The sequence below is a fragment of the Frieseomelitta varia genome, unplaced genomic scaffold, assembly GCF_011392965.1.
Source record: "Frieseomelitta varia isolate USP_RPSP 00005682 unplaced genomic scaffold, Fvar_1.2 scaffold_738, whole genome shotgun sequence".
Classification (NCBI taxonomy): domain Eukaryota; kingdom Metazoa; phylum Arthropoda; class Insecta; order Hymenoptera; family Apidae; genus Frieseomelitta; species Frieseomelitta varia.
Window position 1 is genome coordinate 212,468 of NW_025110521.1, and position 14,761 is coordinate 227,228.

Below are 14,761 nucleotides of genomic sequence, written 5' to 3' on the forward strand. Positions count from 1 at the left end.
AATTTCTATTAGAAATCTAAAATTAAATCTTATTTAAGAGGTAAAATTTTGAGAATCGGACACGTACGCTCTTGTCCGACATCGGCGGAAGTACCACCGTCTTTTCCAGAATCCTCATGACGATCTTCCACAACTCTTTCAGCAGCCTCTTCAGCACAGTCTTCTCGCAGGATTCAGCGTACAGCGACAGACTTCCGTCGAGGAGATCCATCAGAGGACGCAACACCTCGTCGGCCTCGACAGCAACGTTGTTCCTCTGCGCAGGCTGCGACACCTGTCCACCGCCCTTGATAGCTAACAATAAATCCCCCAGCTCCTTCACCGAGGCAGTTATCCTCGGCTCCAAACTCTTCGCAAACAGCATAGCCAGATCGTCGAGCGCTCCATTTAGTTGCTGTTGAAGTTCCTTCAAAATGTTCGCCGCGTCCTCTTCCAGCTTCTCGCCGCCCATCGACTCGAACATCTTCTCCAATTGCACTCGAAGTTGCTGAATGTTGTTCATGAGGATACAAGCCTAAGAACGAACACGATCTTCCAAGTTGAAAATGAAACGTGGATTTGTCATTTGTAGGACAATGAAACATATATTAATTTGTAACTAACGAGATATATTAATTGAAATTCTATAATGAAATAATATGTATTAATTGATAACTCGGTCACGTACGATTCGTTCCTCCTTCAGGTGGCTTGGGAACTCTTTCTTCACGATGTCTGCGTACGCAACCAACACCTTCACAATGGTCTTTGCGAATCGCTTCATGTACCTCTTCCAGATCTCTGGATCGGGGCACTCAAGCTTGGAGACCACGTCGAAGCACTGGGTTAACTGTGTGAAGACGTCGACGACGGAGACGCTGAACAGCGCGTGCTCGCTGCTCTTTTGGAACTGCAATGATTTCACGCGAAACGTTAAATTCACAGAACACGAATTTATACAACGTCAAGTTAATAGTCCGATCGAAAACTTTAACGTGATACGTCTATCATAATCATAAGAAATTGATAAAAATAAATTTTTCTCACAGACTAAAGACAATTTGGTCTTGGGAAGATTAACGCACTAAGAATCAACCATCATTGGTACGTACTTAAAGTTTTTCAAATTATACGTTTGTCACAAGTAATCATATAAAAATAAACTTTTCCCACAGGTTGAAGAAAATTTTAAGATTAACGCACCAAGAACCAACCATCATTGGTACGCACTTGAATTTCTTCAAATTAATTTGCTCGGGAGCTTTAACGTAATAAGTCTGTCACAAGTAATCATATAAAAATAAATTTTTCCCACAGGCTGAAGAAAATTTGGTCTTTAAAGGTTAACGCACCAAGAACCAATCATTATTGGTACGCACTTGAATTTCGTCAAATTAATTTGATTGGGAGCTTTAACGCGATACGCCTGTCACAAGTAATCATATAAAAATAAATTTTTCCCACAGGCTGAAGAAAATTTGGTCTTTAAAGGTTAACGCACCAAGAACCAATCATTATTGGTACGCACTTGAATTTCGTCAAATTAATTTGATTGGGAGCTTTAATGCGATACGCCTGTCACAAGTAATCATATAAAAATAAATTTTTCCCACAGGCTGAAGAAAATTTAGTCTTTAAAGGTTAACGCACCAAAAACCAATCATAATTGATACGCACTTGAATTTCGTCAAATTAATTTGATTGGGAGCTTTAACGTGATACGCCTGTCACAAGTAATCATATAAAAATAAATTTTTCCCACAGGCTGAAGAAAATTTAGTCTTTAAAGGTTAACGCACCAAGAACCAATCATAATTGATACGCACTTGAATTTCGCCAAATTAATTTGATTGGGAGCTTTAACGTGATACGTCTGTCACAAGTAATCATATAAAAATAAATTTTTCTCACAGGCTGAAGAAAATTTGGTCTTTAAAGATTAACGCACCAACAACCAATCATAATTGATACGCACTTGAATTTCGTCAAATTAATTTGATTGGGAGCTTTAACGTGATACGTCTGTCACAAGTAATCATATAAAAATAAATTTTTCTCACAGGCTGAAGAAAATTTGGTCTTTAAAGATTAACGCACCAACAACCAATCATAATTGATACGCACTTGAATTTCGTCAAATTAATTTGATTGGGAGCTTTAACGCGATATGTCTGTCACAAGTATCATATAAAAATAAATAAATCATATAAAAATAAATTTTTCTCACAGGCTAAAGACAATTTGGTCTTGGGAAGGTTAACGCACCAAGAACCAATCATTGTTGATATGTATAATACTTGAATTTCTCCAAATGTCATAAAATTGCAGAGAAAATTAAAATGGACCAAATTAGAAAGGATCAACGAGTCGAGTCGAGACCAAACAAATTCTCAAGGACACTCACTCCGTCCTTCTTGTCTCTGTTGAAGGCACCGTGGAGATATTCCAGTGAGACGTCATCGTTCTCGTTCAGCCACTGCATGACGAACGGCTCGAACCACGCGGGATATTCGGGCACCGCGCCCTTATACGGCGGCACGTCCTTCACGTAATTGGTGTGCAACCACTTGACCTTGAAGTGGAGGTTCATGTAGGCCGAGGACTTGCACAGCCTGTGCTGTTCGTGTTCCTCCAACGCGTATTTCATGTCCACCGCGAACAAGGACCACATGGTGGCCGCCGACAATTGACCGATATTCAGCTCCTGCGGGAACTGATTCAACACAGGCGCGTAGCTGTTCTTGTCCTCCTCGATGACCGAAACGATCAGCGCGATCAGCTTGTGCCAGAAGTCGAGCGACTCGAGGCGAGGGCCGTGGTCCTCCGCGTCTCTCTTCGCCTCGCTCGGATCCACTTGGAACTCCCTGTTGTAGATGTCGTAGCAGTTTTCAAAGAGGAACTGATAGGTCGAGCGGAGGCACGCTTTCACGCAATCCTTCACCACGGTGCTCGCTCTCGGTGGACTGGACAGCTCCAGGACCTTCATCCGGAAGAACGTGATGCTCGTGAGAAGATCGACCGTGCTCTTCAGGTCCATCAGCTTCTCCTGGCTGGAGGCGGGGAAGTTATTTCGGTACATCGACAGATCGATTCGCAGAGAGTTGTGCAGCTGATCCAGTAATTTCACGAACTTCTCTTTCTGGAAACGGAGGAAACCGGCCGTGAACCATCGAGGGATATATGTATACGTACACGAGCAAAAATGTATATCGAGTTTATATAAATTACGAGCAACGTCAGCTAGGAAGAAGGGTCTGTGTCTCCATCTTGGTCGAGCCATTTATCTGCCCGGGGCAAACCGCAACGATCGAAAGTTATGGTTATACCCATCTCGCCCCGGAAAGTGTGTTATGCACGTGAGGATTTTGGTTCTGGACAACTGGTGAATTTAGGGAAGCGAGTAAATCTCTATCCTAAATTTTGGGGATAAATTTTGGCGCGTGATTGTAAATCCCCGGTTGCCCGTATCGTTGGTAATACGTGGTACAATAGAAATCCAATCTCGTAAAACTTAGAACTTTGGACAATATTAATGTTACTGTACTCGATATGAATAATCTCTGTATTTGTTTCTTACATTTATTTTTATATTTAATTTCGGTAGAAAATACGTCTTAATACGTCTTATCGCGAATGAAACGGTATTGGAATTGGCATTAAATTTCAGAGTAGTACTTGTTCAAGAGTAAATAAAGAAATGACTGTCGTAAAGCTACAGGTGTTTGAATTTTTCTTAAAGAAACGGCGGCGTCTTGTCGTTAACTCAGCTGGCCAAGTCGACGGTTTTGTTTACGGTAAGCAGAATTTTACGATCCCTGAGGTGCTCGTGCGGGAGAGGATCGTGTAGGTTGGCTGGATCAAGAAGAAAAATAAAGAAGGGAAAAGGATGTACGATCCTTGGGGAGAGATTTGCCAAGTATCTCGTCGAACACAGCGAAACTTAAGTCAAATAATAACATTGACAAAGGTGTCGAATCTTTCCTCTTGTCGACTCCTATTTTTATTTACTGAGAATTAAATTTTAGTATGACTCGGATACGTAAAATAGTGCTGAAATTTACTCTACAATCCGACACTTTCCGAGATCAGTAGTACAATATTCTTCAAGCACTTCATATCGTGTAATGGAAAGTTACACATAATTATAAAACTTTTATCTTTTGCACGAATAAATTTGAAGATTCGCGAAACAATAACTTCGAGGGTTTCCGAGAAAAGGCTCAATTTGTTTTCCGTATTACGCGATGTATCATCGAAGAAAATTTCAATTATTTATTTCGTTATACAATATTCTCACGGAATCTTTTACTTTGCTGTTTGCTTTTAGTTCACTTCGATAAAGATTCTCGAAGATTCGCGGTAGGATTTCTTAGAGTTTCTCCCGTTGACATCCGGTTCAGCTGTTTTTTATTGGAGCTTTCGAAGCGAGGGTATTGGATCGTACGTCTGCCATTCGGAAAGACAGAGTCATGCATAATTCAACAAAAGTCGTCTCTCTTTTTTTTTTCTCCCCTCCTGGCAACTTTTTCGAAAAAATTTACATTGTTTTACTGAAATAACTCTGTGGCGCGAACGACGGAGAATCCGCAATTCCTGGACCGGTGATTTGCATAGTCGAAAATCCTCCTCGCCTCCAAAAATTCGCGTCCTCAATCGACCTCAAGCTAATTTCACATTTAACATAACACAGCGTTCATTATCTTTAATTAACAAAACAAATAAAGCCAACAGTAACGATAAAGCGAATTATCATCGACAGACGAGATCTATTTCACGTTCAAACGTTCATCAACTCATTGGCGTAGCAAAATCGAGGAAGATGTTAATTAAAATTTTAATTAAATCGAATCAGATCGCGCGTATTCACGATGTCCATTTCCAAACGAAGAAGAGACAAATAAAAAACGCTGAGAATTGGCCAAATAAGATATGTTGGGAATCGATGAAATAAAATTGAAAGCTGCAACTGGTAAAGTCACGGGGGTGGTTAAGGGTTTTGTAGAAACAGACAAACTGATGATCAATGGGTAATTTAGATTGAGTGAAATGAAGACTGAATGTTGGAAATTAACAAAATAAAATGAAAGCTGAAATTGGTAGAGTTTTGTTGGAACATTTCTCAGAAGGCTAAACAAAAGGCTAAACGATGGAAATAAAATAAAAGGTGGAATTGGTAAAATTATTTTGCAAAGACAAACAGATGATTGATGATCAATGGACGATTTGGTTTACGAGTAGGGAATTACAGGAACACATCATGGACTAAATAAAGATTGATCCTCGATATTTCATTATGATAATTTACCCCAAAGTTGCTGGCGGCGAATCTATCACTGGCCGAAACGGCGGAACTCGCGCTCGTGTGAGCATAGTACGCGTTTATGTTCGCCAATAGGGTGGACATTACCGCTGGCACACCCGGGCACAGATATTTCATGGAGAGGCAGTGAAAATGTCTGGAAAATATTTCGAAAGACGATTATTAACTTGTTATATAATATTTAATATATTAACGAGTAATATTTATATTATTACACGTAGAAAATGTAGCTGTGTGCGATTAAAATTTCAATTAGAGTGAACATTGATTTTAATCAAAATTTTAATTCGATGTACGACAAGGAAATTTAGCCATTATTTTCGTGTTAGGTATCATTCACTGCTGAAGTGTTACACGAGTGAACAATGCCTGAAAGATAACAATTTTGTTATGAAAGAGGAGAGTTCTTTTGGAAGGAATTGTTGAATAAATCTTTCGTGAAAGTTATTGAACAAAACCTTCAGAAGTTGAGTTTCAAGTAAGTTTCAATGACTTTTTAAATTTGCTGATTTCGATAAAAAATTGTTTACGACATTTATATATTTCAATCTTTTTATCGTGAAAAGAACTAAAACGAGAAATCGTGTATAGCAATTTTTAAATTTGAGTTTGGAAGGTACAACTGAATGAATACTTGCTCTCAAGAAATAGAATGTAATCAGTTTGAATTGATGAGAAGACTGTAAGAAATTTTCGTCTAATATCCATCATAAAAATTACATTATAAAATACATTGTAAAAAAATTATAATTACATTATAAGAAAAAGAAAAAATTAAATATCTTGAATTTCAGGTAAAATACTGTAGTCCAATGATACTATGTGGACTGTAAGAAATTTTCATCTAATTACCATCATAAAAATTACATTATAAAATAGAAAAAAGAAATTAAATATCTTGAATTTTAGATAAAATACTGTAGTCCATGAGGACTGTAAAAAAATTTTCATCCAATCACCATGATAAAAATTACATTATAAAATACAAAAGAAAAAATTAAATATCTTGAATTTTAGATAAAATACTATAGTCCAATGATACTATGTGGACTGTAAGAAATTTTCATCTAATATCCATCATAAAAATTACATTATAAAATAGAAAAAAGAAATTAAAAATTTGAATTTTAGATACAATATTACTGTTCAATGATACTGTGTGGACTGTAAGAAATTTTCATCCAATCACCATTATAAAAATTACATTGTAAAATACACAAAAAAAAAAGAAAATTAAATGTCTTGAATTTTAGATAAAATACTATAGTCTAATGATACTATGTGGACTGTAAGAAATTTTCATCTAATATCCATCATAAAAATTACATTGTAAAATACAAAAAAAAAAAAATTAGATATCTTGAATTTTAGATACAATATTACTGTCCAATGATACTGTGTGGATTGTAAGAAATTTTCATCCAATCACCATTATAAAAATTACATTGTAAAATACAAAAAAAATGAAAATTAAATGTCTTGAATTTTAGATAAAATACTATAGTCCAATGATACTATGTGGATTGTAAGAAATTTTCATCTAATCACCATCATAAAAATTACATTGTAAAATACAGAAAAAAAAACATTAAATATCTTGAATTTTATACAATACTACTGTCCAATGACAGAACGAAACAGAATGAAATCCCAAAGTGAAAATTTTTGGAGTCAAAAGTTAATGCGCGCGACGAGGTTGTTTCAATGGAATGACTCACGTCATTGCTTGGTAGATACTCTCGATGCCGTATCTCATGGCGAACTCGTCGACGAGTTCCTCGCCAGGTGGATCGAAGTACACCTTCCAGGCATCGTCCCCTTTCGCCTGAGGTAGAGCCACCACGCCGTCGTTCTTCTCGCAAAGGCTGTGGAAGAGATTCTCGTGCAGGCAGGTGTACTGCACGTGATAAGGCGCCACCTTCTCTTCGCCTTTGATCTCGACGCTGATGTGCAGCCTGATCGCGCCGGATACCGCGCTCTTGTCAGTCCTCTTCTCGAGGTTGTACCACACGTCCATCTCGCCGCTCAGCGTACGCACCTCGATGATCGTCTGCCCGAGGAAGTCGTCGCTCTCCCTTGTCAACTTCTGCCGCAGCTTCGACTTCAGATCGTTGTCCTCGTCCCACACTCTCACTTTTATTCGATCGGACGAGTTGTGGCACTCGCTGTCAACGAGGATTTAGATTAATTGGCTTTGGATTGGATTTGGACTTTTGGGCGATCACGACTTTAACGTCAGAATTAAATCAGATTATGATCAAAGTGTAAAGAGAAAATGTTCAAACTGTAATAAATAGATTGCAATGAAATACACAAAATTGTGTTAACTGTAGTAGAACACGCAAAAGTATGTGTGTGAAAAGGGGAGGGAACAAATCGAATTGATCACAGATATCAGAGCTCCATAGTTAACCTTTTGTAGAATACTATCCCTGGCAAGAGATTTTCGATCGAGCAAAGGTATTTTCGAAAACATTGGAATGTTTCGTGTTCCACTTTCAATTGAAAATTCGTTAATCTCGTTTTCTGGCGTAATTTAAACAAACGCGATAGCCTCAATGCTTTCGAATATTTGCGTTTGATTGAAAATTATTTGCCACGGGTGTATAAATAAGATGTGTTGTATAGACGAACAGAAAATTCAATTAACCGAAATGAACCGAATAAATTGGATCAAGAGTCCTTGCGCGAACATGAATATTTCAAGTAAATTATTACAGTAATCAGTTTATTAAACCACTCGCGCTGGCAACCGATTGCGGACCATAACGAGCGACCAAACACACCAACAAATTCGTCGCCTTTCTTTTTTGAACTTGTCGGTATGATGTCACTGGATAAAAATTATTGAGTAGTAACAAATTTATCACTTGTCTTGCCTATTTTGTTTTACTTAAACATACTTAAAAATATACTGAGAGAATATTACAATTTTGGCAATTGGAATTTGACATACCAGCGCAAGAGGTTAATAGACTACATGCTTTTATAGCAGATTAAAGACGTAATCTTTTTGTTCATATATATATTTATATGTATGAAATGACTGAGATTAATGTCAGCTCGTGCGATTATCGAAAAGTAACTCACAAGTAAAACTTCTCGTGCCAAACTGGATTCAATTCCCTTGGCATGGTCCTGGTGCGTTTCTTCACTTTGCCGACTTGGACGGTCACGTATGGATCAGATGTGCCGCTCTTGTCCTTCGCGATCAGCCCTTGGGCGCAGATCACTGCCAAGGTTAACCGACGATTAGACGATTGCCACACGTCACTTGCCTAACGCGACACGTGCTCCCCAAAAAACCGTATTCACTCAGCCCGGAGTCTGGTCCCTAGCTTTTCGTTCGTTTGCCTCTCTACTTACCTCGCGGAAATTTTTAATGTTGTATTTGGTTTGGAGAAGTGCTTTACCTGTCACCTATTATCTAAGAAAACGAAAGAGACTTGGTGTGTTTTGAGTTTCGGTATCGGTCAGTCCATCATTGACTTAAAGTTCATCGTTGCGCTATTGAAGATATTAAGTATCGCGCTTGACAGAAACAACAGTTAAATTTAAACTTATATATAGTTATCGAAGATTTGATTCCAGACACACGAGAGGATCTAGAGTAGATTTCTAGAAATAATCTGCAAATAGATTTGTCATTACGTCATCTGTCGATAATGAAATTTGGGAACGTAAGTTCTAAACAGAAACATTCGCTCAGATATCTACTAAATAAACTTTTTGTCCGCTTTTTCCTTGATTTATCTTTATTTTATGTACACGAGTCTATCGATTCAATTATTTCTCATCACATCAATTCCTCTCGCGTTTTACTCGTTTGTCTGCAATTTTAGTATTCTCAGCGAAGAGGGAAACGCCGGATAACCGAGAGGAAAGTCCACAGCAACTACGCAAAGAAGAGGTGATTTTGAAAAGTGTCGCAGGTTACGATCTGTTTTATCAGTTCGATTTGCTTCGACCACACGATCAATCGCAAATAGGGGTTGCCGATTACGAGTCTTGAAAGTGGGACACGCATTTTCCCAGAGCAATAAAGCTTTTAGTAGCGATCTGTTATCTTACGGCGCACTGTGTAACGCGAATGCTGAAAAAACAATTGGGGATCTATTAATTTTTTTTTTTTTTTTTAGCGAAAAAGTTACTGCAGACACATCGATGAATTTACTTGCAGAGAGATGAAGTAAGTTTGACCTCCTCAGAAATTTAAAAACTCTTCATTTTCGAGTTTTCGAATTTTTAAACACTCAAGTATTGAAACGCTCGAAATTTTGGAATCTCCGGGCGATCGATCTTTTAATTTTAAAATGACCGAGTGTACTTATTCAGAAATCTTTTAATTTCCTAAGCGCACAAACTTAAAATTGTGAAATTCTTCAAACTTCGAAATTTTTAAATCTTGAAACCTTCCAGTTTGCAAATTTTCAAATTTCCAGACCTTTAAATCTGCGTAGTCTCGAGTGTATTTATTCTTTTAATCTTTTAATTTCGAAACATTGAAAACTTAAAATTTGTCGAATCTTTTCAAACTTTTATACGTTTGAACATTTCAAAATTTTTAAATCTTGTCAATTCCCAAATTTTCGAATTCTCAGACTTCCAAAAATTCGCGTGTTGACACACATTGAAATCTTTAAATTTTAAAAATTCAAACTTAAAGATCGTCGAATTTTTCCAAACTTCTAGACGCTCAAAATCTCGAAAATATTTTAAATCTTGAAACGTTCGAACTTTCCAATTCCCAAACTTTCAAACACGCAAATCCACGCACTTTGAAATTTTTTTTCAAACTTTCGAAGCACTCGAATTTTGGAGGCACTCGAGTTTTCGACTCGCCGCTCGTGTATTCGAGCTGCCAAATATTTAGAGACTGAGCTAAGAGTCGCAAACTGGGAACAGCTATTTGAGAAGCTTTCCAGGAAATTTTCCTGTCGTACTCGTACCGGCTTTAAAAAAAAAAAAAAGGAAAAAGTTTCAGCTCTCTGTTTTCGTTCTCCATGATTGCACGACGGTTCCCACAAATATTGTCCACGGGGATAGTTCCATTTCGTTTCAAAATACATTTCCCTTCTTTCTTTCGTATTCTTAGATGTTCGGGCAACAGGTAACAGGTAATTGGATCAACATTTCCTTCGAGTTACGTTTACCTTAAACTCACCGTGGCATGAAAAGTTAATTAAACATTGATCGACGAGCAACACGGTGACTTTGAAATGAAATTTATGCGAAACAACGAGGTATTACACCATGTTTTAAAAAAACTTTTCCATCAATCTTCACTTCCGCGAATATTTTTGTGTATTTTAATTGATCTGATCATTGACATATTGACATTTAATTGAAATGCAGACACAAAGTACGAAGTCGTTCGGATCTCTAAAATAAAATAAAATGAAAAAAAAGAGAGAGAGAGAGAGAGAGAGAAGAAATCATCAGGACACATTCACATGTGTGAAAAACAACACGTAACCATAATCGGTGGATTTGTAGTCTCAAACGGTCATACCGATCAGGCTCATGCACATCTATAGAACAGTTCAAACAACCATCGAACTCAGCACTCGGAGGTCACGTTTCTTGGCAGCCACCTCGTAAGCGTGCAAAAGCTCGGCGTGAGTCGCGTAGGGAGTACATTTAACAAGTACAAGATGGTCTGATTCGGCGTGGCGATAACTTGGGAATGGAGGTAACAGTGACGCGTCAAGTACTCTTGACTGTGTCGAAACTAGGCGACGAAAATTATATAGACGAGTGGAAATTCTCATTGATACAGAGCCTGAACGGCGAGTCCCATTGGTTTCGGGATTTTATCAATAGAGAATTTCACAGAGAGAATCTCTCGAGAATTTGAATCTAGAAGAACGCCAAAGGGCGTTCCTTCAATCTGAAAATCTCGATTTACGAAAAATTTATGCTTACCTAAACTTAAAAAATCTCAATCTGAGAATTTACGCTCACATAAATCCAGAGATTCTAAAGAGAGTTGAAAGATCTCAAACGCCTAGTCTCTCTTTCACTCGTTGAAAAATATGTACGATTGAAATCAAAATTACGCAAATTGCAAATTATCGCCACTTCGAAGCAAACCACGTCCTTAAAAATACGATAATCTAAAGTAGGGTACGTAGTATATATATATATATATACATATATACATATATATATATATATATATACACGTATAAAATATTTTTTCGTACATACGTGTGAGAGTGTAGAAATACGTGTATAAATATATAAATATAAATATAAATATATACGTGTATAAATATATATATATATATATATATATATTTACTCTCACACGTATGTACGAAAAAGTATTTTATACGTGTGTATATATATATATATATATATATTTATTTATTTATATACGTATTTCTATACTCTCACATATATGTACGAAAAAGTATTTTATACGTATATATATATATACTATATATATATAGACACACACAGGGATGTACACACGTATAGAGAACATATACATATTACGATGAAGGTTGGACGTTCAACGTGCTGCGATTCGGACAGAGAGACAGACAGACAGACAGACAGACACACACATGCCCATGCTACTAACTCGTTGAACTCGCACCGCAGCGATTGGCAGCAGGGACGATCGCCGATGCTTGCCAGTCCTCGACGAACGTCGATCTCATACCTAAATGCTCGTTAAATCGCCGAGCTGTGGCCGCAATTCACTTCACGATGTCGACGGAAGTCTGTGTTCGTGCTTGTGCGTGTGCGTGTGTGTGTATGTTTGCACGTGTATCGTTCACGCGGCCGAAAACGTGTTTCGCGATCGAAAATCGTGTGTGTGTGTGTGTGTGTGTGCTAATCAGACTACGTCTAGAATAAAAATCACAATGACTCTTATTTGTTATAACAAATGCTGAGAATCATTGCTCTATGTATGTAGTTGTTTGCAAATGTATGTTTTGATGAATATTTTGTTTCGTTTTTTAAATATATTATATACATTTAAAATTATAATTATTAATATATATATTTAAAATTATAATTATTAATATATATATTTAAAATTATAATTATTAATATATATATTTAAAATTATAATTATTAATATATATATTTAAAATTATAATTATTAATATATATATTTAAAATTATAATTATTAATATATATATTTAAAATTATAATTATTAATATATATGTATATTTTATTTTTAATTATGTATATTATAATTATATAATTATTAATTATATATTTATTTTTTAAATATATTGGAAATTTATGCTTGGACAATTGGTAGAAACGTAGATTTTATTTATTCAACGCAAGCGACAAATTGAAAAATACGAGAGAAAAATATTTCAATTATTTCAATATATATATATATATATATAGAAATAACCTGGAAATAAACGCAAAGTAGTGAAAAATTATTTACGCGAAGTGAAATGTGAATGTAAAAAGTCAGAATCCCACGATGTAATATTCTAATCAGAGATCAATTAATCCAATAAAAAAAGAAAAAAAAAAAAGAAGAAACGAGCAATAATCTCCCCGGTAAGAATTTCGTTGTCCAAATATATCGATTATATTTGCGCGTTTGTGTATTATGATACTGTTGCACGCTTATAATATCGTTTAAAAATTACACGTTCTCAAACACCGTGATGTATGTCCCAATATTAACCTCTCGCGCTGACGTCGAGAATACTTGTCCGAAAATCGCAACATTTTCTTAGCTTTGAGCATATTGAAATACAACCCAGGCGAAGCAAACAATAAATTTATTACTCCTTGGCAATTTCTATCCAGTGACATACCGATGAATTCAAAAAAGAAGACGAATTATCGTATACGGCTCGGTCACTCGTTATGGTCCGCGAACCGGTTACTAGCGCAAGAGGTTAATAAGACGTTTGTTGTGTGTGTGTGTGTGTGTGTGTGTGTGTGTGTTTAAAAATTACACGCACTGTGAGACATCGTTGTCTATATACGTACGCGTGTAAATCTATGTATATGTATATGTATATGCGTTATAAAACTATACGCGCGTTATGTGTGTACATGTACGCGCCGTAAGTACCAATGTTTACGATCGAGTGGAATATGGCACTGTCGGTACTCGATATTTTTACCCGTCGTGAAATTGTCCCGTGTGCGGATCGTTACAGTTTTCATTGGTTCGTGGTCGGTTGGTTCGACGAATGAAAAGAATGGCCGCGGACGAGTTTGGTTTCACCGCGAGGGCCGACTAACGGAGGGTGGCTTAGGGAGAGCGTCCTCTTCTAAATCGATATTCTACGAAGGAAGGGTGAAAAGTACTCTAGAAACTGGCTACGGTCAATCGCACGGAAGGATACGTAAACTTTGTGCTACGAACGGGACCGATGTCACAGAGGTAAACAGTCTAATCCCAACATCTTGAAATATATCGACGTTCTCGGAGCGAAAATTGTTTCGTTCCGCGCCGATGAAAGAAATTTTACGACGCGCGAATTTTCACAGAAATTCGTATTTCCGGGGAATGTGACAACAAAAGATAAAGTAAAATGTGTCGAGCGTTACGGAAAAACGGTGAAAATGATATTACACTTTGGATATTTTGTGCAAATGCACGGAAATCTGCGATCTAATGATAAAAGCTAGTTTCTCTGTGAGATTGTATTCTTGAAGATTGATATTTTTTTTGGAAGAGTTGTAAGATTAGTTCTTTTGGAAAGAACTGTGAATGTATTAAACTTTCTTTATTGTTTGGCTAGAAACAAAAATATTGTTTTATATTCTTCATGCTACTGCATCACAGATGTCACAGATCATTGGATAATCATTGATTCTATTCTCGATTATTTCAACGATGATTGAATATGGTGAATTTATTTAAGAAAAATATCGTTGACCTTCATATCTCGAGACAATTTCTATGATCATTCAAAAACGCACGTAAGATATTCAAGACACTCGATGTTTGTGAAACATCCTGTACATAATTCACGGAAAATAAGACGAAAATACGAGGCTTGGATTTTTTTTCCAGAGCAGGATCTGAATAAATTCGACGAATAAAAGTCAGACTTAATTTAATTTCATTGAAATCTTCTTTCAGGATCGTCGACAAAACGCTCGAAATTACGTTAATTTCCGTAATTGGTTTTAATTCCATTCGATCGACAATTTTAGTTAAACCATCTAGAATAATCGGCTAAATTTCCTAGGTGCTTTAGACGCTTGTAAATAATAAATTTTGAAACGTAGTTCAGACGTTGTTGAAGTATACGTAATTAAGTTTCAGCTCAAGCTAGCTTCATCGAGAAGCATTAAATTAAACTCGAATGGAAAACTTTGTTATCAAATGTTTGTAATACATCAGGATTATTCCTTTCAAAACTGTTTAGTTTAACACCAGAATTAATTACTAAAGTAATCAAAATGACTAGTCGATAATTTTTTAGAACAGTCATTTAAACTATTGCGTTTTCAT

General features: G+C 36.5%; 1 protein-coding gene and 1 long non-coding RNA gene across 8 annotated transcripts in view; one reads left to right on the forward strand and one right to left on the reverse strand.

Moving 5' to 3' along the window:
* The window catches only part of LOC122535576, a 28,638-nt gene that overhangs the window by 9,889 nt on the left and 3,988 nt on the right, over nt 1-14,761 (forward strand). The window contains exon 2 of the long non-coding RNA XR_006308207.1: nt 11,765-11,768. This is a non-coding gene — a long non-coding RNA (uncharacterized LOC122535576). The remainder of the gene's footprint in view (nt 1-11,764; nt 11,769-14,761) is intronic.
* Nucleotides 1-14,761, reverse strand: part of LOC122535572 — a 122,117-nt gene that overhangs the window by 5,214 nt on the left and 102,142 nt on the right. For all 7 annotated transcript variants that reach the window (XM_043667237.1, XM_043667236.1, XM_043667235.1 and 4 more), the window contains 6 exons: nt 8,390-8,531; nt 7,018-7,464; nt 5,285-5,435; nt 2,384-3,118; nt 668-889; nt 68-514 (listed from right to left, as the gene is read on the reverse strand). In XM_043667237.1, coding sequence (XP_043523172.1) covers nt 68-514; nt 668-889; nt 2,384-3,118; nt 5,285-5,435; nt 7,018-7,464; nt 8,390-8,531 — 2,144 coding nt within the window. The remainder of the gene's footprint in view (nt 1-67; nt 515-667; nt 890-2,383; nt 3,119-5,284; nt 5,436-7,017; nt 7,465-8,389; nt 8,532-14,761) is intronic.